Source organism: Belonocnema kinseyi, chromosome 7 (genome assembly GCF_010883055.1).
Source record: "Belonocnema kinseyi isolate 2016_QV_RU_SX_M_011 chromosome 7, B_treatae_v1, whole genome shotgun sequence".
Lineage (NCBI taxonomy): Eukaryota > Metazoa > Arthropoda > Insecta > Hymenoptera > Cynipidae > Belonocnema > Belonocnema kinseyi.
In genome coordinates this window covers 46,986,923-47,013,291 of record NC_046663.1, presented here as the reverse complement: position 1 = coordinate 47,013,291, position 26,369 = coordinate 46,986,923, and the positions used below count along the sequence as shown (strand labels likewise).

Below are 26,369 nucleotides of genomic sequence, written 5' to 3'. Positions count from 1 at the left end.
ACTCCACAACTGTTTCCCGGCAAATTTAAAAGTTACACATTTTGGAACATATTCAGGTATTAATATAATACTAATGATTTTTTCTGTATGTTTGTAATACCATCGATTTGATTATAAAGCATAAAATTGTGGAAAAAATTTCTTCTCGTATTTAACGTGTTGAAAATAAAATTGTACGCAAAAAATCCAAACTTTTTTTTTTAAAGTGAAAACTTTTTAAAATTAATAAATACATTTCAACACTTCTGTTGTAATATATAATTTTACAAGACTTTAGAATGTTATTTTTAAAACTAAAAACAATAAAAAAAATTAGGATTAATTTTTTACAAAAAAAAGTTTTCAACAAAATACATTAATTTTCTACTAAATAGTTGAATTTTCAACTAAAAAATTAAATTTTTAACCAAAAATAGAACACGAGCCTTCCACCAAATATTTTAATTTTCAATTTAAAAAAAAAACATTTTTCAACCAAATAGTTAAGTTTTTAATCAATGAGATGAATTTTTAATTTTTTCAATCGAAAAAATGAATTTTCAACCGCAGATAGGTAACTAAAATGATGAAATATGAAACCAAAAATTTAATTTTGAACAAAGCAGTTCAACTTTCAACCAAGTAGTATAAAGGGGTTTGGAAAATTGGCCAACTTTTTAAAAAATATTCAGTTATATTATTTTTTAAAAGTTTTTTAATTATCAATTTTAATTTTTTACGTTTTGAAATATATACATTTTTTATTTTAAAGGCTATAAACTTTCAATTTCACCAATTGAAATTCTAAACTTTAAACGCTCTACATTTGAAAATCGTCCAATTTAAGTTGTACAATTGATTAATTTTCAGCATAAAATGTTTCTGAAAATATATAATTTTAATTAATCCTTATTTACAGGTTGTCTAACATCGAAAACTTTAAAATGGGTTTTATTTTATGGGATTTAGTCTAAGTTCAGAAATTCATTTCCGGCGAAATAGGCTGAAATAATAGAAAATTGGCGGTAAGGAACTCCTCTTTCTGGAAAAGAAAATTAAATTCTGGCAAAATATGCGGGAAAAATAAAAAAAATATATATATATATATAACACGAGTAATTTGCTTATAACCTACTTATTTTTTATACACAAATTAAGGGAAAAAATCACCTAATACTGAAATTTACTACGAAAAATTGATTTCTTCCCGAAGCTGCTTATTTTCAGAGTGATTATCATCAATTATTATATTGATAATAATATTTTATTAAAGACTTTTTCTTATCATACCACTTTTTTATGAAAATGGATCTTCAATTTACAATTAAAATTTAAGCACTGTTCTCACAAGTAAATAACGTAACAATAAATCATTCTGACGCTACAAAATGTCCTCGACACTTTCTGTTTCTCTTCACTTTCTCTAGGTCGACATCCGGAAACTTTTCTTTTAATGCTTCCTCGTCAAGATCAGGGAAATTCCTCATAAGCTTCAAGACTTCATTAGCTTGTCGGCTGGAAGAAAAAGAATTAAGTTAAAGAAATTCATACTGTTACCTTTTTTTTTATTCCGAAATTTGTCCGCGGTAGCGCTGAAATCGGATTACGGTTTTCTATGTTCACCCTTTTTAATTTTCATTAAAATAGTATTTCATGTTCAGGGTGGCCGTTTTAATCGAAAAAAAAAATTCCCGGTTTTTTCCCGGTTCGCAAACATTTTTCATAGCCAATGAAATTTAAGAAATCAAACTACATTCTAAACATTTTCCCATATAAATTAATAAACAATAAATTAAAGCATTCAAAGTAGAACCCATGAATTCCAAGCTTTTAAAATTGAAGTTCCAAAAATGTAAATCCACGTTAACAATTTCAATAGTCTAAATTAAAGAATCAAGCAATGAACTTTAAAAATTTTCAAAATGATATTATTTTCAGTAATTTTAAGCTAGACACATTGAAAATTTAAAAATAATTTTTTTAACTTAACAGTTCTTAAATTAGACGTTAAGGGCACGGGACACAGCTAAATACCTATATTACCGACCTCACTTTTTCAGTTCAGTGAATGTTTTTTTAAACCTAAGAACTTTTTTTATAAATAAAATATCGAGCTGAAACTTTGGAAAATGTATTAGAGTACAATAAAGTACGTTTAGATACTGCATTTTGGTAGGAACTTCACTGAAAATTATTTTATCTTTTTTCTGAACCTCGACATTTTTTGAACGTTTCAACTTTTTTTATACATAAAATATCCGTCTCAAACTTTAAGAAATGCAAGAGCCGAAAGAAAACTACGTTTAAGTACAAATCTTAATAATAAAAGATATAAAAAAAATTTCAACTACACGAAAATGCGAACCCTCTAGAGCCTCGTCTAGTGGCCGCCAGGGTTCGTATTTTCGTGTACAACGTTACCGGCTGATTCCGATGGAATTGATAGTTGAAATATTTTTTTTTACATCTTTTATTATTAAGATTTGTACTTAGACGTAGTTTTCTTTCGGCTTTTGCATTTCTCAATGTTTGAGACCGATATTTTATGTATAAAAAAAGTTGGAACGTTAAAAAAATGTCGAGGTTCAGAAAAAAGATAAAATAATTTTCAGTGAAGTTCCTACCAAAATGCAGTACCTAAACGTACTTTATTGTACTCTAATACATTTTCCAAAGTTTCAGCTCGATATTTTATTTACAAAAAAAGTTCTTAGGTGAAAAAAAACATTCAGTGAACTGAAAAAGTGAGGTCGGTAATATAGGAATTTAGCTGTGTCACATGCCCTTAAATTATTTTTATTTTAAATAGTCTAGGCATTCTTTAAAAGCTTTAAAATTTTATTTCAAAAACTTGAGAAATCTAGAAGTAGTTTAAAATTTGTCTAAATTCAAAATAATTTTCGATTTTTTTTTGAACTTTTAAATATATTTCAACATGAATTGGATTTTTTCTATAACTTTTAGAAAATCCTGCAAATTAAAAAAAAAATAAGTTGAATTTATAAATAACCATAGAACATTTATTATGAAAAGACATCAAAAAGACATCAAAAGACATCAAAAGAATAAAAAATTTTCTTAAGATTCTTCGAAAAATCGAAAATGATTTTTCACTTTGAAAAATTATGGAAGATTTTAAGGATTTTTGTTTAATTCGCAGGATTTTCCAAAAATCGATTATTTTAAAAATATATTTAGAAGTACTGGAAAAATATGTTAACATACTTCGTTTAAATTACTTCAAATAATTTCAAGTTTTTAATTAATTTTGAATCCTTTGAAAACTTCTAGATATTTCTTAAAATTTTGAATGGCTAAAAAAATTAATAGAAATAATATATGTATCAATACATTTATTTATTGAATTTAATATGAAAAGAATATAAGGGCCTAAAATTTTCAATGAAAAATATTTTATTAATAAATCTTTAACATTTTTATTTGAAAATAAAATTCACGGAATAAATGATATTAATATCAATTCTTATTAAGATTTTCGAAATCTGGAAATTCTCAAATTTTAAACAGATCTAGAATCGTTTTATTAAATCAATTATTATTCAGATTTTTATATTGAAAGTAAAGCTCTATTTATAAAAAATTTATATATTTATATTTACAGTTGATTAAATAAAACTGTTTTTTATCAAACTATTTCAACTTCAAATGCTTTTAATTTTTAATTGTTTAAATCTTTAAGAATGCGCTTTAATTATTTTAAAAACTGTTGAACTCGAACTTGGACCGATTTTTTGTCTGAAAATTCGTAAAGTTCCCGGTCAAGAAATAAATTCACTGTCATTTCACGGACCCAGAAAATTCCCGGGTTTCCCTGTTTCCCGGTCCAGCGGCCACCCTGATATTAAAATTCCAAAAAACTTTTTTTTGTAATTCCCTGACTTCTCCCTGATTTTTCCTGTCCATTAATATTTAAAGACCAGCATTTTAATCTTTTATAGACGAAGAAAAAAACAATATAATTTCAGATTGAAAATTTTGAATTTATTTATCTATTTCAACAATAACAAAATGACTTGATATCATTAATTTTCGACTAAAAATATGACTTTACACGAAAATAGTGAAATATTCAACAAGATAATTAAATTTTTAGCCGAATATTTTAATTTTCAACCTACATGATGAATTTTCACCAAAATGGTCGTATTTTCAAACAAAAAAGATTAAACTTCAATAAAAAAAACCATTAAATTTTTCTACAAAATAATTGAATTGTTTTAAATGCAGTTAAATTTTCAACAACAAATTTTCATTCCTAAAGAATGAATTTTGTGTTCAAATAGATGAATTTTCAACCAAAAATAAAATTATATTTTAAGCAAAATAGTGGAATTTGCTACTTTTTCAGTAAAAAAATTATTTTCAACAAAAAGAAAAAAGGAATTTTCAACAAAACAGTGAAATTGTCAACCAAAATTATAAATTTTCAACTACAATGATGAATTTTTCAGTCAAGAATGATAAATTAATTCAGGCAAACAAAATAGTTAAGCTTTCAAGCAGAGATGAATTTTAACTAAAACGATGAATGTTCGATTAGAACAGTTAAATTTCTAGTTAAATAAATTATTTTCCAACAACAAAAAAAAGCAATTTTTCACCTAAGAGTAATAATTTTACACCAAAAATAGTTGAATTAAAAAAAAGCCAAATTTTCCACAAAATAGTTAAATCCTTAACCAAAGACGACTAATTTTCAACCAAACAGTTGGATTTCTTTCCAAAAAAGATTAAATATGTCTACTAAAATAGATCAATTTTAAACCAAAAAGAAGAATTTTGATCAAAATAGTTAAATTTTCAAGCAAATAATAAAACTTTGAACTAATATTTTATTCGTCAGGAGCAAACATATGAAAAAAAGGAATAAAAATAGAAATACAAAGCAAATAAATTACTAACAAGAATATTATATCACATTGAAAGCAAAACTGGAAAAAATTATCTTTCTTGACTGAAAAATTTTGATTTGTTGAAAATTCTTTCGCTTGGTTAGGAAATTCACCATAATATAATTAAAAATTTTTAAAAATGGTTGAAATTTTTACTGAAAAACATTAAGTTTCAACTAAAAATGGAAAAAATAACTTTTCAGCCAAAAAAAATAAAAAATTTCATCAAAAAGGTGAAATTTTCAATGAAAAAGATGAATAATCAACTACATTATAGTTGAAAATTCATCTGAAACTATCAATTTCATCAACTTTTATTCATTTTCAACGACATTTAAGATAGAAATCATCTTTTTTATTGAAAATTGAACTTTTGTTAAAAATTAAATTTTTGCTGTTGCTGAAAATTAATGTTTTTCAGTTGAAATTCCAACTATTGTTTCGAAAATCCATGTATGTGAATTAATTTTTAACAAAAAATAAAATAATCAACAAAAAAGTGAAATTTTCAACTATATTGAGGTTGAAAATTCATCTTTAACTATCGATTTCATAAACTTTTATCAATTTTTGGTTGAAAATTCATGTTTTTGTTTTCAGTTGGAATTTCAAGTCTTGTTTTGAAAATTCATGTATGTAATTTAAATTTTACCAAAAAAATGAAATTTTCAACAAAAAAGTAAAATTTCCAAATATATTGTGGTTCAAAATTCATCTTCAACTATCAATTTCATTAACTTTCATCAATTTACAACTACATCTTAGTTAAAAAAATCGTCTTTTTTATTCAAAATTCCAATTTTTGTTTGAAAATTAAGTTTTTTTGCTGCAAAATTTAATTTTTCATTTGTGGTTGACACTTGGTGTTTTTCTTTTTAGTTGAAATTTCAACTATTGTTTTGAAAATTCAGGTATGTAAATTAATTTTTAACAAAAAAAATTAAATTTTCAATAAAAAAGTAAAATTTCCAACTATATTGTAGTTAAAAAAACATCTTTTTTATTGAAAATTCCACGTTTTTTTGAAAATTGTGTTTTTCTGCTAAAAACTTAATTTTTCCATTTTTAGCTGAAAATTTATATTTTTGTTTTGAGTTGGAATTTTCATCAATTTTTAATTACATTGTAGTTCAAAATTCATCTTTTTGATTGAAAACTGACCTGTTTTGTTGGAAATTTCTTTTTTTTTGTTGAAAATTAAGGTTTTTCAGTTGAAATTTCAACTATTGTTTTGAAAATTCATGTATGTACATTAATTTTTAAGAAACAAAAAAAAATGAAATTTTCAACAAAAAAGTGAAATTTTTCAACTATATTGTGGTTGAAAATTCATCTTTGACTATAAAGTTCATCAACTTTCATCAAATTTCATCAATTTACAACTACATTATAGTTTAAAAAACTATCTTTTTGATTAAAAATTCCAGGTTTTTGTTGAAAATTGAGTTTTTTGCTGAAAAATTGATTTTTCCAATTTCGGCTGAAAATTGATATTTTTATTTTGAGTTGGAATTTTCATCAATTTTTTAACACATTGTAGTCAAGAATTTATCTTTTCATTTGAAAATTTCACTGTTTTATTAAAAATTTAATTTTATATTTATTTATTTAATTTTAATTTAATTTTAAATACTATTTTGAAGTAAATTAGAAAGGGTGAAAAAATAAATGCAAAATCCAATTTTAGCACTATCGCGGACGAATTTCTGAATAAAAAGAAATCTAACAATATGAACATAGATTCCAGTAAGTCAAAATCTCTGCCAATGCTTCAATTAAAAAAAAAATTAGGTAGAGTACATACTTCTTTTCTTTTCGCCTAATATTGTGATACTTCTCTCTATACAGTCTTAAGAACTTTCTCACTGCTTGACCTCCAAATCTATGTACATGTGTTTCTTTCCACTTTTTATTGGCGAATTTCGGTATCACGTGCTGACGTAAACGATAGCAAAATGGCAATCCTGTAAATGAGAAAATATTTAGCTAACTCATTTTTTTCTTTTATAAAGACAAAACTTTTTTTAAAAAGTAATCGTTTAACATCGAATTTTAAATAATTAAAATTTAAAAACTGGGATGTTAACATGGTTTAAATGGTAATAAGGTTTTACGAAAATTATGAAAATTTTAAAAAGAGTTATGAAAATGTTATGCTAACCAATTGCATTGCGAACAACTTTTGCCGGTCGCTCTCCCGTTTCGCCAGTTTCGAGCAAATGATATGCCTTATTTCTTTCTCGAACAACGGCTTCTAAATTTTCCATACTTATTTCAACTTTATCTATTCGCTCTGGATTAGGAAATAGCTCGTAACGTCGCTTAGCGCTTGCTTCCATTGTTAACAACATATTTCGTTCTTTTAGCAAAACATACCTACAATAGTCAATAAAGTGAATATATTTTGAAATTCAAGCTTTAGTTTGTGAATTAATTCATAAGCGATCATCCATCAAATACGTTACCAATTTCGGGATATTTTTTACCCTCCGTAATCCTTCAGCTATACACATATATTTCATGTTTATTCTGTGTTTTTTTTCCGCATTTATAATAAGTTTTTCTATAGTCAGTAGAATTTTCGACCACAAAGAAGGCTTTGAAAATAGTTGAATTTTCAAAAAAATAATTCAATTTTCAAGAAAATAGTTGAATATTTAACAAAGTATAATTCAGTTCTAAAATAAATTAATGATAAATTATATAAATTTTTTTTTTGAATTTTTAACCTATAAAGATGAATTTTAACAAATTGCTGAATTCTGAACAATAAAATATAAGTTTTTAGCAAAAAATAGAATAGTTCCATTTTCAGTTTTAGAAATTAATTTTCAACAAAAACGAATTTTTAACAAAGTAGTTGAATCCTCCATCAAAATGATGAATTTTCAAAAAAGATTATTAATTTTTTACCCAAAAAGAAGAATTATCTACAAAGAAACTATTTTAATTTAAAATGAAACAAACAGTTTAAGTCAAGAAAAAAAAAAGAAGAATTTTCAGCAAAATAGTTGAATCCTCAAAAAAAATACATAATTTTTCAACAAAAAAAAACGATTTTTTAACTGTTAAATTCAACAAAAAAGATGAATTTTAATCAAACAGTTGAATTCACAGCCAAAAGATGAATTTTCAAAAAAAAGAAGATTAATTTTCTACCTAAAAAGACGAATTTTCTACAAAGAAACTATTTTAATTCAAAATGAAACAAACAGTTTAAGTCAAAAAAAAATTCAGCAAAATAGTTGAATCCACAAAAAAAAATACATGAGTTTAACAAAAAATTTAAATTTTCCACCCAACACTATGAATGTTCCACATAAAAGCTAAATTTTCAGTTAAAAAAAAATTAATTTTGAACAAAAGAAAAAAACCATTTTTTTTACTAGCTAAATTAAACAAAAAAGACGAATTTTTAACCAAATCCTTGATTCCACAGCGAAAAGGAGAATTTTTAAAAAAGAAGATTAATTTTCTACCAAAAAAAAAAAAAAACGAATTTTCAATTAAAAAGCGGAATTTTCTACAAAACAATTGAATTTTAACCAAATAGTTGAATCCACAGCCAAAAGATGTAATTTCAAAAAGAAGAGTAATTTTCTACCTAAAAAGAATTTTCAACAAAACAGTTGAATTTTGAACAATAAAATATTAGTTTTCAACCAAAAACGGAATAGTTCCATTTTCAGTTTAAGGGTTTTAATAATTAATTCTCAACAAACAACGGATTTTTAACAAAGTAGTTAAATTATCAACCAAAATGATGATTTTTGAAAAAAGAAGATTAATTTTCTGCTCCAAATGACGAATTTTCAACAAAATGCATGAATTTTCCACAAAAAAGTTGAATTTTCTAGCCAACACTATGGATTTTCAATATAAAAATTTAATTGTCTAACAAGTAGTTAACTTTTTAAATAAATAGTTTAATTTTTTAATAAATAGTTTAATTTTTTAATAAATAGTTTAGATTCTTGCCAAAATAATTAAATTGTTTAAAAAGTCAAAGAAAAAGTTTTCAACCAAAAATGGAAGTTACATTTCCAGTTAAAAAATTCGTTTTCAACAAAAAAACGCATTTTTTACCAGTTAAATGGAACCAACAAATACGAATTTTTAACCAAATAGTTGAATCCACAGCAAAAACATGAACTTTCAAAAAAGAAGATTAATTATCTAACCAAAAAGGCAAATTTTCAATCAAATATATGGATTCTCTACAAAACAATTGAATTTTTAATCCAAAAATAAGAATTTTTAACAAAAAACTTGATATTCAATTTCATACTTTAATTTTCTACAAAATTGAAGAATTTTCAAGTCAAAAAGTCGAATTTTCTACAAAGAAACTATTTTAATTTTAAATTTAAAAAAACAGTAGAACTAAAAAAAAAAAGAATTTCCAACCAAATAGTTTAATTTTGATATAGAAAAGATTAATTTTTAATTAGAAACATAAATTTTGAAACAAAAATGGAATAGTTATATTTCCAGTTTAAAAACTGGGTAAATTTTCCACTCTATAAAAATGAATGTTCAACTAAAGTGATGATTCTTGACACGATAATATCTCAACTGAAAAAGACTTTTATTTCAATGAAAAATACGAATATGAGCAAATTTGGTTAAAGCTTCAACCAAAGAGATAAATTTTAAACGAAAGAGATGAATCGTCACAAAAAAGATAAATTTTTACCAAATCAGTTCAACTTTTAACCAAGTTATTCAATTCTTCATAAAAAACACAAGTTTTTAACAAAATAGTTATATGTTCATTAACAAAATTGAAGTTTCAATCAAATTACAGAATTTTTAATCAAAATAAACATTAAAATTTATCAAAACCACCTGTTACCGACCGTAGTTTTTGACGTGAGCCCCACACCTTAAATTGATAACGCAGTTTATGGAAGATCTCGAAGTAAAAATAAGAAGCACTTACCATAATTTGTGAAGATCTTCGTTACTCTTAATTCTCAATTCATCTTTGTACCATTCACGACCGACTTTTATAATTCGTTTTCCCCAATTTTTCTCATCGTCAAAAAATTCCATTAAACCATTCCGTACCGGCGTTGTGTGTATAAAGGCATGTCGAGCTAAAGACCTGACAAATAATCAACATTATTTACCAGATACACGCAAGCAATACCAATTAATTCAACTAAATTATAAAAAGGTACAAAATTTGAACTTGTGCAACCTGGTAACAATAAAATCAGGGTATTTATCAGGCGGATGATTTTAAATCCCCGGGTTCCTCTCGGTACATTTTTTTTATTCTTTACGGCCAATTTAAAAGAGTTTAAAAAATTTGAATGATTCCAATTTTTTTAAAGATTTCAAGATATTTCTAATAATTTCAAATTATTTTAAAGATTTCTGATTACAAACAGGAAATATTAAAAAAATTATAAAATAATTCTGAGTTGGAACATCAGATAATTTTTGGTCATAAGAATAATAATTTTGATTTGGAACCGAAAATTATAATTCTTTATGGAAATTCCCTGTTCCAAGTAACAATTTCATATTTATTTTAAAAAATCCCCTATTTCATCTCACAATTACATATGCACTCACAAAGTTTTCTATTATAATTCACAAAAAATATAGTAATTCCCTGTTTCCAACATTTAGAATAGGAATATTTCAAATTGTGAAGAATTTCGCACGGCAAACAGAAATGTTTTTTTTTAAATTCCCTTCTTCTTAATTACAAAATCCTAAAGTCTAAATTATAAATCTTTATGGAAAATACCTACTTCAAAGTGAAAGTTATAATTATTTACGAAAATTTCCTGTTGAAAAGTTAAAATTATAATTCTTGATGGAAATTCCCGGTTCTAAAGTAAAAGTTATAATTATTTACGAAATGATGCAAACTCCTGTTAAAAAAAAACCGAGAATCCAACGACCAAATTTGGACCACAACGAACAAACAAAAAATTCCTATTGTAATCTGAAAAAATTAAAAAAAAACTAATTTTCGGGCAAAAATAAAAAAGAGGAAAGAAAAATGGGAAGGCAGACAACCAAATCCCCTTCCTTCTTTTTTTATTTCTTTCGTCTTTTTTATTTTTATCAAATATTTTCTTGTAATTTGATGATAATAAAAATAAAAAAGTTTTTGTTTTAGTTTGTTCGTTGTGGTCCAAATTTGGTCGATGGATTCTTGGTTTTTTTTTAACACGAGTTTGCATCAATCGGTTACAACGTGATTCTTTAAGGAAATCACCTGTTCTAAAACGAATATTATAATCCTTGAAGAAAATTCCCTGCACAAAGTCACAATAAAATACATTTCTATTTTCTATTCAATTCAATTTCAATTTATTTTGCAATGTATGCCCTTGTGGGTTTTTACATATACAATATAAATATACAGTAGTATAATATAAAAAGCCATTTGTAAAAATTATGTTACTCAGAATATTCCCATTTTTGCAAAAATATAGTATACCCGCGTTTATTTTGCCATTTACATTTTCTAAATTCCAAAATATTTTAAAAGTGAAAACTATCATTCTTTATGGTAATTTCCTGTTCCAAGTCACAATTATTACATTTATTTCAAAAAATTTCCGGTTCCAAGTCAGAATAGTAACTATTTTTTTCTAAAACTTGGAATTGTTTTTGTAAATTGACTTGTTATCAATTATAATAAAAACTAATGGAATTTTCTTGTCCCAAAGTCTAAATTATAATTCATTACGAAAAATACATGTTCGAAGTCAAAATTACAATTACTTCTTCAAATTCCCCGTTCCCAGTCAGAATTGTATCAACTTACATTTTTTATTATAATTCAGAAATATAATAACTTCCTTTTTCTAAAATTTGATAGTGGGAAGTTCCAAATTCTGTCAAATTTTTATGTACAAATTTTTAAAATTTTTTTAAATTCGAATTTGGAACACGATTTTTTTTGTAAATTCCTTTTTTATAAGTCAGAATTTAAATTATTTGCCAGGATTTCCTGTTTCATGTAAAAAATTACCTGTTTTAAGATAAAATTATACGTTTTTACGAAATTCTCTGTTCCAAACTCGAAATTCTAATTATTGACGAGAGTTTTTAAATATTTTATTTGTTTCCCGTAAAAACTTAGAATTGTAATTCTTTTAAAAAATTCGATACAAAGTCATAATTAAATTTATTTCTAAAATTCATGTTCTAAAAAAGATTTAAATTGATTTACAACATTTTATATTCTAATTGAGAAAAATAATAACACCCACCCTTTTTCCAAAATTTGAAAGAGGAAAGTTTCAAATTGCGAAAAATTCTGACTTAGAACAGGGACTTTTTGAATTCCCTTCTTCTAAATTCATTCGAGAAAAAGAGTCAACATCTATCTTTTATTTGTTTTTATTTTATTTTTTGTTAAAGACTGATCTTTCTTATTTGAAAAAATTTTATGATTTGTTGAAAATTCGTCCTTTTTGGTTGAATCAAACGGATTATAATTTAAAATATTTTTGGTAGAAATATCAACTATTGCATTTTACGTTGTTTGTTGAAGATTCATCTCTTTGATTTAATATAATTTAATTTAATATTTTAGTAAAAATCAGATTTTTCGTTAAAAATTGATTAACTGAATATTTAACTTGCCCCTTTTGGTTAAAAATTACATTTTTTAGTAAAAAAAATTAGCCTCTTTTGGTTGAAAAATGATTTTTCGGTTGAAAAGTCAACAAATTTGTTTAAAACTCGTTCTTATTAACTCGAAAATTTATTCTTTTAGTTGAAAATTTAACGATGTGTTTAAAAATTGACTTTCGTTTAGAAAATTATTCTTGTTTGCAAATTCATTTATTTTGGTTAAAAATTCATTCCTTTGGTTATAAATGTAACTCTTTTGTTAAGAATATATTTTTGCTTAAATTACTATTTCAGTTGACAATTTAAGTATTTTGTTCAAATCTCCTTTTTTTGGGTTCATAATTATTTTTTAAACTGAAAATTGAACTATTTTATTTTTTGTTACAAATTTATTATTTTAGTTGCAACTTAATTTCTTTCTACGGAAAATTAGCAATTTCATTGCCAATTTGTTGTCTTTTATTGTTGACAAATACTTTTTTTAACTTCAAGATTGGTCTTTCTTGTTCAAATATTTTTTATTTATTATTAAAATGTTTTTTTTTTTTGAGTATCAGCTATTTATTTTTTCGTTGAAAATTCATCTTGTTTTATTCAAAGTTATACTAATTTGTTAAAAAGTAATTTTTTGTTGAAAATGCATTACTTTAATTGAAATTTTTTTTCATTACTTTAATTCGCTTTTATGGTTAAAAATTAATTTTTTTAAAGAAAAAATTTAACTTTTCCATCTTGGGATGAAATGTTTTATTTTTTACTTCAAAATTAAGTTCTTTCGTAACAAATTGAATTATATTTTTGCAAATTCAATTTTTTTATCGGAAAATTGCATTATTTTATTTTTGGTTACAAATTCATTATTTTAGTTCAAAATCTAACAATTTTGTGGAAAATTCGGTTTTCTTTTAATTTATTTTATAAACAAACTATAAACTTTTATTCATAATTTGGCTAAAAAATGATATTTTTAATTTACTAACTTTTAATTTTCGCAGAACTCGGACCCGAACAGTTCTTAAGTTTAAAAATTATAATTCTTTACAGAAATTTCCAGTACACTCGTAGAATTAAGATTATTTTAGAAAATTCACTGTCCCAAAGCCAAAATTCTAATTCTTCGCGGAAATTGACTGTCCTAAAGTAAAAATCCCGGTAAGTGAATCAAATTCCCGAACAAAATAAAATTTCTTAAACGTGCGGATCATAACCTAACTTTCTTCACAACACTCGAGAAAGGTTAACATTAAATTTTTTTGCAAAGTAGAACAAAAAAGATATATTTCACGTACAAAATAAGCAGTTTTTAATCGTTTAAATATAGAAACATGCTCACACATTACCAAAACGTGTAAATATATATCAGAAGGCCGACAAAGGACAGGAAATTAAAATTTTACTAGCAATACTTAAGTACATTTATAATACTCACGTTGAATTAAATGTAGGAACTGCAAAAGATGTTACTTCACATTTTATAGAAAAATTTGTTAATAATTTTATTATATTATTTGCTTTTCGAGTAGCGTGTATAACTTTCGTTAACGCCGCCATGACTGCATGACCCTGAATCAACTAAACTCAAGATGGAAAAATGTCGACAGAAAGTGGAATGTGGACTATGATCAGTGCTGCCCCTGTAGGAATAAATCAGAAATATTTTTTTTTTAAACTTTTTATAAACAGTTTTTAGTATAAAAACATTCTATGTAACATGTTTTAATTCAAATGCTCAATAATTTTGATAATATTGATTGAATTTTGATTGCATAATAGTAGCTTTTAACCATTTTTAATTGAACAATTTTTTTAATCTTTATAAATTAATTGTATGAATTATATATAATTTTTCATAGTTTTAAGTTAAAAATATTGAAAATTAAACGATTATAGATTTATTTTTTAAATTTAACACTTTTTTTAGTCATTACAAAATAATAACTCTTCAATTCTTATTTATAGATCATAATTTGTTTTGAAATCTTTTTGATATTTTCATCAAATTAGTATTTCAAAATAAAAAATAATTAAAAATTTATTCATCAAAATTGGTTTTAAATGTTTTAAATATATTTAAAAAATTTTTTTTATAAAATAAAAAAACAATATGAAATTTTTCCAGGAATATAAATAAGATTTTTTTATTATCTTGGAATCTTTCAAAATTCTTAAGAAGCTTGAAACTTTGATCTCAAAAGCTTAAAAAAAACTACATTTTGTTCACAAATTTGTAAAAATCTTTTCAAGTTTTAAATTATTTTTCAACCTTTTTAAAACTTTTGAATATCTATTAAAACTTACTCGAATCTAAAATTCGTTAGAGAATTTTCTTTTTTTTTTTGTCATCTTGAAACATTTTTAAATCCTTAAAAAAACATTTTTCAAACAATTCAAAATTTAAAAAATTACCTAAATTCATTTTAAACTTTCACAAGAATCTTAAAGAAGCATCAAATATTATCTAAAAATTATTTTTAAAAAATCATTTCAAATTTTCACAGGAATCTTAAAATAATATTTTTATCTTGAAAATTATCTAAATCTTTAAAAAGCTTCAAATGTTATTTCGAAATCTTTAGAAATATACATTTATTTTAAAAAGTTTGAAATCTTCTCCAATTTTAAATTATTTATAAATTTTTTTTAACTTCGAAACATCTTTTAACATTAATTGAATTCTTGCAAGAGTTTTTGAAAAATCTTTCTTCAATTTTATAAATCTTCTTAAATGTTTCGAAATATTTTTTTATTTACTTGAAAATTTATTTTTTAAATATAAATTGCAATACAATTTTTTTACAAGAATCTCAATGAATATGCTGTATTCTCTTAAATCCTTTAAAAATTCTTTAAAATAAAATTAATACAGTTTTTGTGCGAGATAATTAAATTTCCAATATGGAACGTTTTCAAATCTCTTCAATTTTTCTCCTAATTTGTTTTCAAAATAAAATTTGTTTGAAATTTTCACAGTGATATTAAGAAAAAGTTGTATTAAAGCCTTTCAAAATTCTTAAAAGCTTTTATTTTCAAAATCTTCAAAAATCTAAATTTTGTTAATTTTTTTTTAATCTTATAAAGATTCAAATTACTTTTTAATCTTTTGAACCAAATATTCAATTTTTTATTAAATTAAGTCAATTATCATTTATTGATCAAAATTGGCTTTTAAATATTCTCTTAAAATAAAAAATCATAAAAATGTTCTTAGAAATCTTGATACTATGGCGAGACTTAAAAACTAATTTTATTATCAGAACACCTTTCAAAATCCTTAAAAAGCTTAAAATAATTTTTCAAAATATTCAAAAATCTAAATTTTGTTAATTTTGCTTTTTTATTTTCTCTGGTTTAAAACTGAGTTTGAATATTTTTTTAATTTATAAATATCTCTGGGCTTACTCCAATTAAAAAAATTAATGATTTTTTAATTTTTATTTAAATAAAAATTCAAACTTACAAATGAAAAATGTTGAAAATATATTGCTAGACGAAGTCAAATTATAACGTTTAAAGTTTAAATTCAGCTTTCTGAAATCTTAAAGATTCAAGGCTTTTTTTCAATGTATTTAGATTAAAATTGTTTACTTTTAAATATTTGATTTATATTTGTTGATTTAAAACAAAAATTAAAATATTGCTTAATATTTCAAAATTATATTTTTTTAATTTTATTATTTAAAAATTGTATATTATTTTAGAGATCAAAATGTGTTTAAAACATTTCTTTAACTATTACTAGTAACTTAGGCTTTTAAATTAATACAGTTTAATTTTCAATCTTGAATTCTGTGAATTGTTTAATTTTGAACAGAACTATAGCGTAATTTTAAAAATAATTATTTAATTAATATTTACAGTTGATTAATTTAAAGCTTTTTTTCTACCCAAAGTTTTCAATTTCAAACGATTTTAATTTTTATTATTTAAAATCTTAAAAACTTCATTTAAAAATTTTTTAAATTGAAATTCTAAGTCTAAAAATGGAGACCTAAAATGTAAAAATTTGAAGTAAAAGATTTTAGAATTACGCATTGTGAAATTTCACAATTGAAAAAGTTAAAAATAGAACATAAAATTTAAAAAAAAACTTGAAATCGAACTTATTTCAAATTGGATATTATTTTAGAAACGGATATTTTGTAGTAATGAATAAAAAGGACATTCTCACGAGAGAATTCAATACAAGTAATACAGAGGGAAATCAAACAAAAAAGTTGAATAATAACTATACCTCTTTAATTATTAAAGTATCACAAACTAGTACAGAATAAAATGAAAACTTATTTTTACTTCACTCATAATTTTGTAAAATTGAGAAAGAAAATTCAACTATTTACGCTATAATCGAACACTCAACTTTAATCAATTAAAAATTAATTCTAGTACAAAATTGTATACATATATATATATAATTCAAAATAAATTTTGACATTTTTGTCATGGCGATCGGTATAATAAGATGATTCGAGTACTCATAACATTTCGAGACAATTATCAAAATTTTGTTCAATTTATATTAAGACTAAGACTTTAAAACGTTGCTTATTTGAGCAAAAGTGGTCTCTCATAAAATCACACTCAGAAGAAATTTTACTCTTCTAAATAAGGCATGATTCAGGGAAAATTTAATTATCGAGAACAAAAGCTGTGGCAAGAAATAAGACCACTTTTACTCCATCTAACAGTTGAGTTGTAACAGTTATCAAAAATCCGTTAAAGGCACCTCTCGAAAATTCTTAAAATTAGGTAAAAATTACATCGTTATAAAATACTAAAATAGTACTATATACAATATTAGTGATTTTTTTCCATTTCTCAGTTCACCCAGAAGTGCTCGGGTCGTTCAAAAACTTCTCGTAAAATATATTTATATTCATATTTATAATTATATATAATTATGTGTATGCACTCATTTATAAAACAATTTTTACGCTTCGAGTAACGAAACTATGGTTTGCATATATTTTATCGGTGTAAATAGATATATACAAGTCATAATATTAATTTAAGTTTTACTTTATAAATGATTAAAATGGATTTAAGAATTGTTTTGTTTTTTATTTATTTTATCAAAACCCCCTTCTTCTCCTGATAGTGTGACGCAGTCTATTAATTTTTAAAATCATATTGCAGATGTTTTTGTATGCCAACTCTACATTTTTACTTTTTCATTAAAAAGCATTTCGTCGGTCAAACAAATTTTTTCTTCCTTAAATATAATCAAATGCTAAAATACGCTCTCTTTTTCGCGGGGTGGCCGTTTTAATCGAGGAAAAAATTCCCGGTTTTTACCACTTTTGGAAAAACTTTGAACGGTCATGAAAATTTAAAAAATCAAAATCTTTTAGCAAAAAAAAAAATATTTCATTTGAAGGAACTCTTTTGAATTTTAAGCTTACACATTTTTAATTCAAACGCTCAATAATTTACAATTTATCATCCATTTTAAATGTTTAGAGGTAAAAATTAAAATTAAAAATTACGATTTTTTAATCTTTTCAAAATCTTCTAAATAGTTTTTTGAAGTTTTAAGAAATCATTTTATATGTTTGGAAACATCTTTATATTTTGTAATCTCTTCACAAATTTTAAAATGTTCACAAATCTGCATTTAATTGTTTGTTTTTATAAAAATCTTAAGACTCAAATTACTTCTTAATCTTTCCAAAATGTTTAATTTTCAAAATCTTTAAAAATGTACATTTTGTTTTGTATTTTTTGAAATCCTCTCAAGTTTTAAATTAGGTTTGAATTTTTTCAAAACTTCTGAATGTAAAATTATTTTTAAAAATTTTGCAATGGAAGCTAAAAACTTTTTTCTTCAAAAGCTCAATTATTTACACGTATAAAATCGAAGCTTATAACTCTTTTCAATTAAACAGTTGAATAAAATGTTTAATTGTGAATCTATTAATTTAAAGTTATTTTAAAATTGAAAATTGTTTAAAAAATTTTATTCGGTTTGATTACTAAGGCTAAGAATTATTAAAACAGTTAAAATCTGTATTTTTTTTATTTTTAAAAAAATTAAAATTTACTTCTAAAGTAAGTATTGTTTAATTTGTAATACTCGAACGATAGCTTAATTTAAAAAATCATGAATTCATTAGAAATTCACAGATAATCAATTTAAAAAGATTTTTTATCAACAAATTTCCATTTCAACCACTTTTACTTTTTAATTGTTTAAAAATGAGATTATTAGAGTAGCAGTTTTTATTAAATCTCATAAATTCTCCATCTGAGAGTTAATCGTAATTATTATTAATTTGTCAAAAAATTATTTTTGAATGGCAACCCGTTTACGAAAAAATAAACTTTTTCAATAACAAAAATGTTTGAATAAAATAAAAAACAAAATAAAATTATGTGAATATTAAAATAATATTTGATAGCTAAAACATTTAGTTTAAGTTTCAATTTCTGAACAGTTGAAAATTCAAATTTCTTCAATTTTCAACAATTATAGTTTCAAGAAAAAAAGAGAATTTCGGATTAAAAACAGTGTTAAAAATGTTTTATTTTACATAATTTTTCACGGTGATTTTATAAATAAACATTACAATCCATAAAAAAGGTGTACAAAGTAGATTTTTTCATAAAAATGTTGCCATTGGCAAATAATATTCTGGAAAATTAATAAATAACGAATTTCATATAAAACAGTTAATTGTTCATCTCAAAAATATGAATTTTGAAGAAAAAGTTAATTTGTAACCAATTGGTTAAATTTTATACAAAATGAGTTCAATTTTCTACAAAATATTTAAACAGTAAATTAAATATTTAAACTTTCAAATTTTAAAATACGTATTTTTAACAAAAGAGTTAAATTTTCAACAAAATAATAATTTTCTCCAAAAATATAACTTTAGACTTTTAAACCCGAACTGTTTAATTTTAAACAAAAAAGTTAATTTTCAACTAAGAAAGATGACTTTTCTGCCGCAAACGATGAATTTTCAAATTAAAGACGAAATTTTTGACCAAAAAAGATTACTTATTGAAAAAATAGTTTGTTCTATGGATTAAAATGTTGACCAAATTCTTATGTAAAATTAGGTAAATATAATATTTTAAATTTTCAATTTTCATACAGATAAATATTAAACTTTCTTCAATTTTCAACAACTTAAGGTTTATGAATAAACTAATTTTGTTCTGAGAATTTGATAAATAAACATTTTAATCCATAACAATTTTTTTTAGAAAAGTAAATTTCTTTGTAAATGGATTGCCAGTAGCAAATAATTTCTTCGAAAAATTAATAATCATTTACTAAACTCTCAGCAGGGAATTTATGACATTTCAAAAGAAAAAAAATCCAATTCACCGCCGGCTTGTAAGCCCTCAAAACTGCATTTTAAAATACTTTAAATTGAAAATGTACGCTTGAAAATAATGATCCAAAATGAAAAAAAAAACATTTAAAGAAAAAGATTTTAGAATCTAAAATTGTAAACTGAATGTTTGTAAACTGAATAATTTTAAAATGAAAAAAGGTAACAATTAAACTTTTCATTAAAAAAAAGTTAATTACAATTACATAATATTATTCCATTCGATAGATTTTTCTTCTAATAATTTGTAAAATTCCCGATAAAAAAATAAATTCACTCTCATTTGCCGGTTTCCGGTCCAGCGGCCAGCCCCTCTTTTCACCCGACTTCTCTAAATTACATGTCCCTAATACCCGTGATTGGACCATAGTTTCATAATGATTACTCAGAACGTGCCGATTTTGTGTTCACGATTTAAAATTGATTCTTTTATCATTACGAAAAATTATATATATATACATATATATATATATAAAACAGTTATATCGATTTAACTAACGGTAAAAAAAGAATCTTAAACAATAACAAAATATACCACACGTTGTTAAGATCACATTATTGCCTTCAATCAAGAAACAATCGACTGTCTTCGTTCTCGTATTACGGGGACAACAATCGACCATCTTCGATGCGAAACCTATTAATCTCATTGTGGATCCAAATCGATAATAATTTAATACTTGACAAGCAGAGATTGAAAAACGCGTTTTGAACTTTTGAGACTCACTTTTTGAAGCGTAGTATATCATTTAATGTTCGTTATATAATGTGTGGAATTCCCTTCAAATTTGAATCCACGTACTTTCTTTTTTTTTTAATTGCTGGGTTCCCGGTGGCTATGATTGCATTCTGCGTGACAACTGCATTCTGTGTGACAGCTGACAAAGAATAATGCAGAAATTGCGAATTCACGAGAAATGCCGCTCATTTCCAACAAATTTCATAACTTAATCGAACCATTTTATACAAAAGTTTGGTTCCCACGATTTAGACGTGATTGTTGCAGTACTTTCAGTTCACAGTTTTGACTCTCTTCATTACTACTTCACATGTGAATCGTCGCAGCCGTGTAACGAGCTTCACCTCTTCTCCAACTCCATTGACTTGGACGATACTGGAAATAAGAAAATTGGAAATAGTACGAATTTTTTTTTAGTAGACAGTTGCATTTTTTTCACCAAAAATCAAACTAGTTTTTAGATTGACAGACAAATACTTCAATTTTCAAAAATAAATAGTTTAAATTTTTCATCCCAGTCATCACCGTACCTATTGTCGTCAAAAAAGGTGAATAGGAAACATTTTTTTTCTAAAATAGGTGACAAATAGGTGATAAACAAATTTTAAATAAGACAAAAAAGTTGTAATTTGTTGTGAAACGAGAGATTCCCGGAAGTTTTTTTCTTTAATTAAAAACGGCCACCCTGAAAATGGAGTATTTATATTTCCACTAAAAACTAATTTTCTATAAAAAAAGTAAAAACTAGTTTTTTGCAAAACCATTTAATTGTTTACACCATAGTTAAATCCGTTACCGAATTGTTGATTTTTCTAACAAAAAAGATGAATAGTCTGCATTTTTAACCATAAAAGTTCAATTTTTAACCAAAAAATTAAGCAGATGAATTTTTACTTAGACAAATTAATTTTCAATAAAAACGAATTTTCTACAAAAAAGTTGAATTTTATACCAAATTTTTAACCAAATAGTTTAATCCTCAGCCAAAATAGATAAATCTTCAACTAAGAAGTTGCATTTTTAACCAAAAAGAGATGAAACTTCTACCAAAAAATGAATTTTCTACCAAGAAAAAATTTTCAGTCAAGAATGAAAAATAATGTTAAGCAAATTGCTCAATTTTCAACAAAAAGGATGAATGTTTATCAACAAATTTTATAGTTGATATTTTCACTACAAAACTTTAATAAAAAATAAAAAAACAGTTAGATTTGACCAAAAAGTGTATATTTTCAACATGACTAGATTTTGATAAAAAAAGTTGATTTTCTACCAAAAAAAGACGAATTTTCAACAAAAAAACATAATGTTTTAACCAAAAAGAATGGAATATTTAACCAAAAATGGAGTAGATAAATTTTCATTGAGAATGAATTTTCAATAAAAACAAAATCGAATTTTCTACAAAACAGTTTAATTTTATACCAATTTGTTGAATTTTCAAACCGAAAAGCGTAATTCTCTATTAAACACTTTAATTTTAAAAAACAATAACATGAAATAACAAAAAAGTTAATTTACAATTCATCACTTGACTTTTTAAAAAAAATGAAATTTAAAAAAATTCGTTCAACTTTCAAGCAAGGAGTGGAATTTTTAATAAATATTTTTATGGTTCAAAATTCTACTTTTTGGTTTAAAATTCTAATATTTAATTAAAGATTTAACTATTTTATTGAAAATTGAAGTCTTTTGTTAAAAAGTAATCGTCCCATAGACGAAAAATTATATTGTTTGGCAGAAAATTCATTTTTTTAAACTGAAAATTCATATTTTTTTGTTGAACATTTATCTTTTTTGATTAAAAATTAATTCTTTTTATTTGAAAAGTCTATTATTGTATTTATGTTTAATAAATAATCTCTTTTACTTAAAAAACATAGCTTTTGTAAAAATGCAACGATTTCTTTGAAAAAGTCATAGTTTTTGGTCAACAATTTATACTTTTGTAGAAAATTCATATTTTTTAGTTGAAAATTTATCTTTTGGTAAAAAAATTTCTTTTTTTAGTTGTTTAAACTTCACCTTTTATATTTGAAAGTTAATCATTTTGATTAAGAAGTCTACTATTATATTTTTGGTGTTTAGTTCAAAATTCTACAAATTGTTTGAAAGTTTATTTATTTTATTGAAAATTGAACTAGGTTCTTAAAAAGTCACCTTTTTTCTGTTTAAAATTAATCTCTTGGTTCAAAAAATCTATTTCGATTGAAAGTTAGTTCTTTTTATCAAAAACAAAAAAAAAAGTATTATATTTCTTTTTCAGAATCAATCTGAATTCAACTATTTTCTTAAAAAGTTATATTTTTTCGAATATTGATAACTTTTGGATTGAAAATTCTCTTTTACTTTAAAAATCGTCTTCCTGGTTGGAAAATTCAACTATTTGCTAAAAAAAAATATCACCTTTTGGCTAAAAGTTCATCTCTTGGTTAAAAATTTTTGGATAGAAAATCAATCCTTTTGGTGTAAAAATCCTCATTTGTTAGAAGTAATATTTTTTAGTTGAAAATTCGTCTTCTTTGCTTCAAAATTAAACTGGCTTGTAAAATATTCATTTTTTAAATATAAAATTTAAGATTATGTTTGAAAATGCAACCTGTCCTGGTTGAAGTTTAATTTTTTTTGTTTGCAAATTCGATCATTTTCTTCGAGATTCGTCGACTAGGAAAGTGTGATAAAAACTGTGTTTGGTGTGCAAGTTGTAATTTTGAATGAAATTGTACTTTTTCAACTGAAAAAAGCTGAAAAAATATGAGAAACCCCAAAATAGGAGAAAAAGGTGAAAAATTCCTAAGATAGGTGACAAAATTGAAAATAGGTGACAAAAGGTGAATAGGTGACACTCTGCGTTGACTGCAATCCAAATATACGAATTTTCGGTTGAAAAAGACGAATGTTTCACAAAGCAGTAGGATTATCAATAAAAAAATATTAATTGTCAACAAAAAAGTTCATTTTTTACCAAATAGTTGAATTCTCAAACTCAAAAGATTAAACATTTATTTTTTCAACCAAATATTTCAATGTTGAAGCCAAAAAGACGAATTTTTAACAAAACACTTTATTTTATATTTTAAACCAAAAATGATAAATTTCTATCAAAAGGTGTTTTTATCATTCATAAGGATGAATTAATCTACGCAAAAAGATGAATGTTCAACCAAACATTTGAATTTTTGGTAAACCAAGAATATTAATTTCTACTACAAAAGATGAATACATCGAATTTTTTTTAATAACAGCTTATGAGTATAAATCGTAAGAAAATTGATCGAATTGCAAGAATTTGAAGTCGTAATAAAAAAGTTGGAAACACTGCAATATTCTTTTTGGTAACAAAAATATTTTTGTAAAATATATGAAACATATAATCATAAAGTTTCTATGTAATTTCCTCAAAATATATGTTTATAAAATTTTGATTCTGATTGGCCTAAAGATAAGATGTTTTCAAATTTTTTTATTATTTCGGAAGTTATTGAACATTTAAGAAAACCAGGGTAGCCATTTTTGTCAAAGAAAAAATTTCCCGGTTATTTCCCGATTTGCAAACATTCTTCACAGTCAATACAATTTTTAAAACCGAACACTAAATCTAATTGTTCCATTCGAAGTAATAAGAACTAAATTGCAAATTAAAGCACTCAAAGTGAAACTCTTGAAATTTAAATTTCGAAAATTGAAGTTGAAAATTTGTTTCATTCAACAATTTTGTATTAAAATGCTCAACAATTTGAACGTATAATATTTAAGCTACTATCACTTTTCAAATGCACAATTTAAAAATAAATCCAGTGAAACTGTCAAATTACAAATTTTGAACTTATATCAATTGTGAAAAATATAAAATTCCCTATTTAAATCCGAAATTTTAATTCTTTTCGAAAAATTCCCTTTTTAAATCCCGAAATTTAATTCTTGTCGAAAATTTTCCATTTCAAATAGTTTCAAGAATTAGAACTTTTTGTAAAATTCCCTGTTTCAATTTATAAGTCTAATTTTTCTCCAAAATAATATATCTCGTTTCAACTTAGAATGAGAATTCATTCTAACAAAAAATTCCTGTTTCAGATCGGAATTTATTTAAATTTTAACAGTTCCTGTTCCACGAAGAATTATAATTCTTTCGGATAAATACCAGTTGCAACTCAGAATTTGTTCAAATTTGAAAATTCTCTGCTTTAACTCAGAATTATAATTCTTTGGAAAAATTTCCTGTTCCAATTCAGAATTTTGTTCCTTTTCGAAAATTTTTAGTGCTAGCTCGGAATTGGTTAAAATTTGAAATTCCTGATTATTATTCTGAATTATGTTATGTTAAATTATTTTAATTTTAAATAGTTGAAAAATCCTTAAAATGCTTAGAAATTCTATTTCAAGATCTTGAAACGTCAAAATGTTGTTTCGAATTTTTTCAAATTCAAAAATATTATCAAAAGTTTTTCACAACTTCTTTTAAAATTATTCGAATTTCAAATAATTAAAAAAAAGTAATTTTTAATTTTCCTAGCAATCTTAAATAATTTTATTATTAAAATTATCATTATTAATTATTATTAAAAATAAATTCACGGTCATTTTCCGGTTTTCCCAGTCTCATAAAATTCCCGGTTTCACGGTCCAGCGGCCACCATGAAAACATTGAAATTTACACTATTTCTGCAACATCTAATTAAAAAAAAGACAAATTGACTTCAGCCTGGGCGCATTTTATACCGAATTTTGAGAGAATTCAACCCTTTAAAAAGAAACTTTTAAGCTCTGAAAAAATTAAAATAAGGAAAACTTAATCAGTCATCAAAAAAGAGCTGGTCAAGAACTTTTCTACGGCAGTATATAATTTTTCAACCGCTTAAAAAAAGTAAATAAATGTAAGTAAAATATTTTAAAAAAATGTTTTTAATCGAATAGTTGAATTTTCAAAAAAAGTATTAAATTTTCAGCAAAATAGTGGAATTTTTAAACCAAATACTTGAATTTTCTATCTACAAAGGTACATTTTTCAATCGCTTAGTCGAATTTTCGAACAGAAATTTTCAACCAAAAATGGAAAAGTTAAATTTTCAGTAGAAAAAAAAAATTAATTAAAAAAAAACAACGAATTTTCAACCACAGAGATACATTTTCAACTAAAAAGATAAACAATCAATAAAAAAATGAATTTTTAACAAAGTGGTTCAGCGTTCAAATAAGTAGTCAATTTACAACCAAAAAGGGCGAACTTTCAAGGAATAATGTAATCATAGATATTTCAACGAAAAAAGTTTTTAAATTTAAATAAAAAACAATTGAATTCTACCAAAAAAGGTGAAATTTCACAGAAAAATAGTTGAATCGCCAACCAAAGAAGACTAAATTTTAGCAAAAGAGTTGTACGTATTCCAAAAAAGATTAAATTTCGACTAAAACAGATGCATTTTTAAACAAAAAGACGAATTTTCAACTAAAATGATAAATCTTCAATTGGAATAGTTGAATTTTCAGTTAAGACTTTAATTTTCAGCAAAAAAATGTCACATTTTCAACCAAAGAGATGAGTTTTCATCTAAAATGATGAATCTTTAACAAAAAAACTATTCTTTTACAAAGTGATTAAGTCTTTAACTAATTGGATATATTTTTAACCAAAAATATAGATTTTCAACGAATAATGTAACAATAGATATTTAAACCAAAAAAGATTTTTATGTTTAATCAAAAATAGTTTAATTTTACCAAAAAAGCCGAATTTTTAACAAAAAAGTGATATTGTAACAAACTGTTAAGTTTTCAAACAAATAGTAGAAT

The 26,369-nt window shown here is 23.8% G+C and overlaps 2 protein-coding genes across 2 annotated transcripts in view; both read right to left on the bottom strand.

Moving 5' to 3' along the window:
• Positions 1–1,224: 1,224 nt before the first annotated feature.
• On the bottom strand, positions 1,225–14,060 carry LOC117177415 (39S ribosomal protein L47, mitochondrial). Its single transcript, XM_033368085.1, has 5 exons — positions 13,930–14,060; positions 9,835–9,999; positions 7,054–7,268; positions 6,697–6,856; positions 1,225–1,494 (listed from the first exon to the last, which is right to left on the bottom strand). The coding sequence occupies exons 1-5, from the start codon at positions 14,049–14,051 to the stop codon at positions 1,350–1,352; spliced, it is 807 nt and encodes a 268-aa protein (XP_033223976.1). The 5' UTR covers positions 14,052–14,060; the 3' UTR covers positions 1,225–1,349.
• Positions 14,061–20,646: 6,586 nt separating this feature from the next.
• Positions 20,647–26,369, bottom strand: part of LOC117176980 (plexin domain-containing protein 2) — a 71,884-nt gene continuing 66,161 nt past the window's right edge. Inside the window, exon 8 of the mRNA XM_033367415.1 lies at positions 20,647–20,954. Coding sequence (XP_033223306.1) covers positions 20,886–20,954 — 69 coding nt within the window. The 3' untranslated portion in view covers positions 20,647–20,885. The remainder of the gene's footprint in view (positions 20,955–26,369) is intronic.

Excerpts from the sequence above, each read along its gene's own strand:
- LOC117177415 (XM_033368085.1), bottom strand. The coding sequence starts at position 14,051 with ATGGCGGCGTTAACGAAAGTTATACACGCTACTCGAAAAGCAAATAAT. Across the intron at positions 10,000-13,929 it reads GTTCCTACATTTAATTCAAC|GTCTTTAGCTCGACATGCCT; the intron begins GTGAGTATTATA and ends ATTATTTGTCAG. Across the intron at positions 6,857-7,053 it reads AGTTGTTCGCAATGCAATTG|GATTGCCATTTTGCTATCGT; the intron begins GTTAGCATAACA and ends TCTCATTTACAG.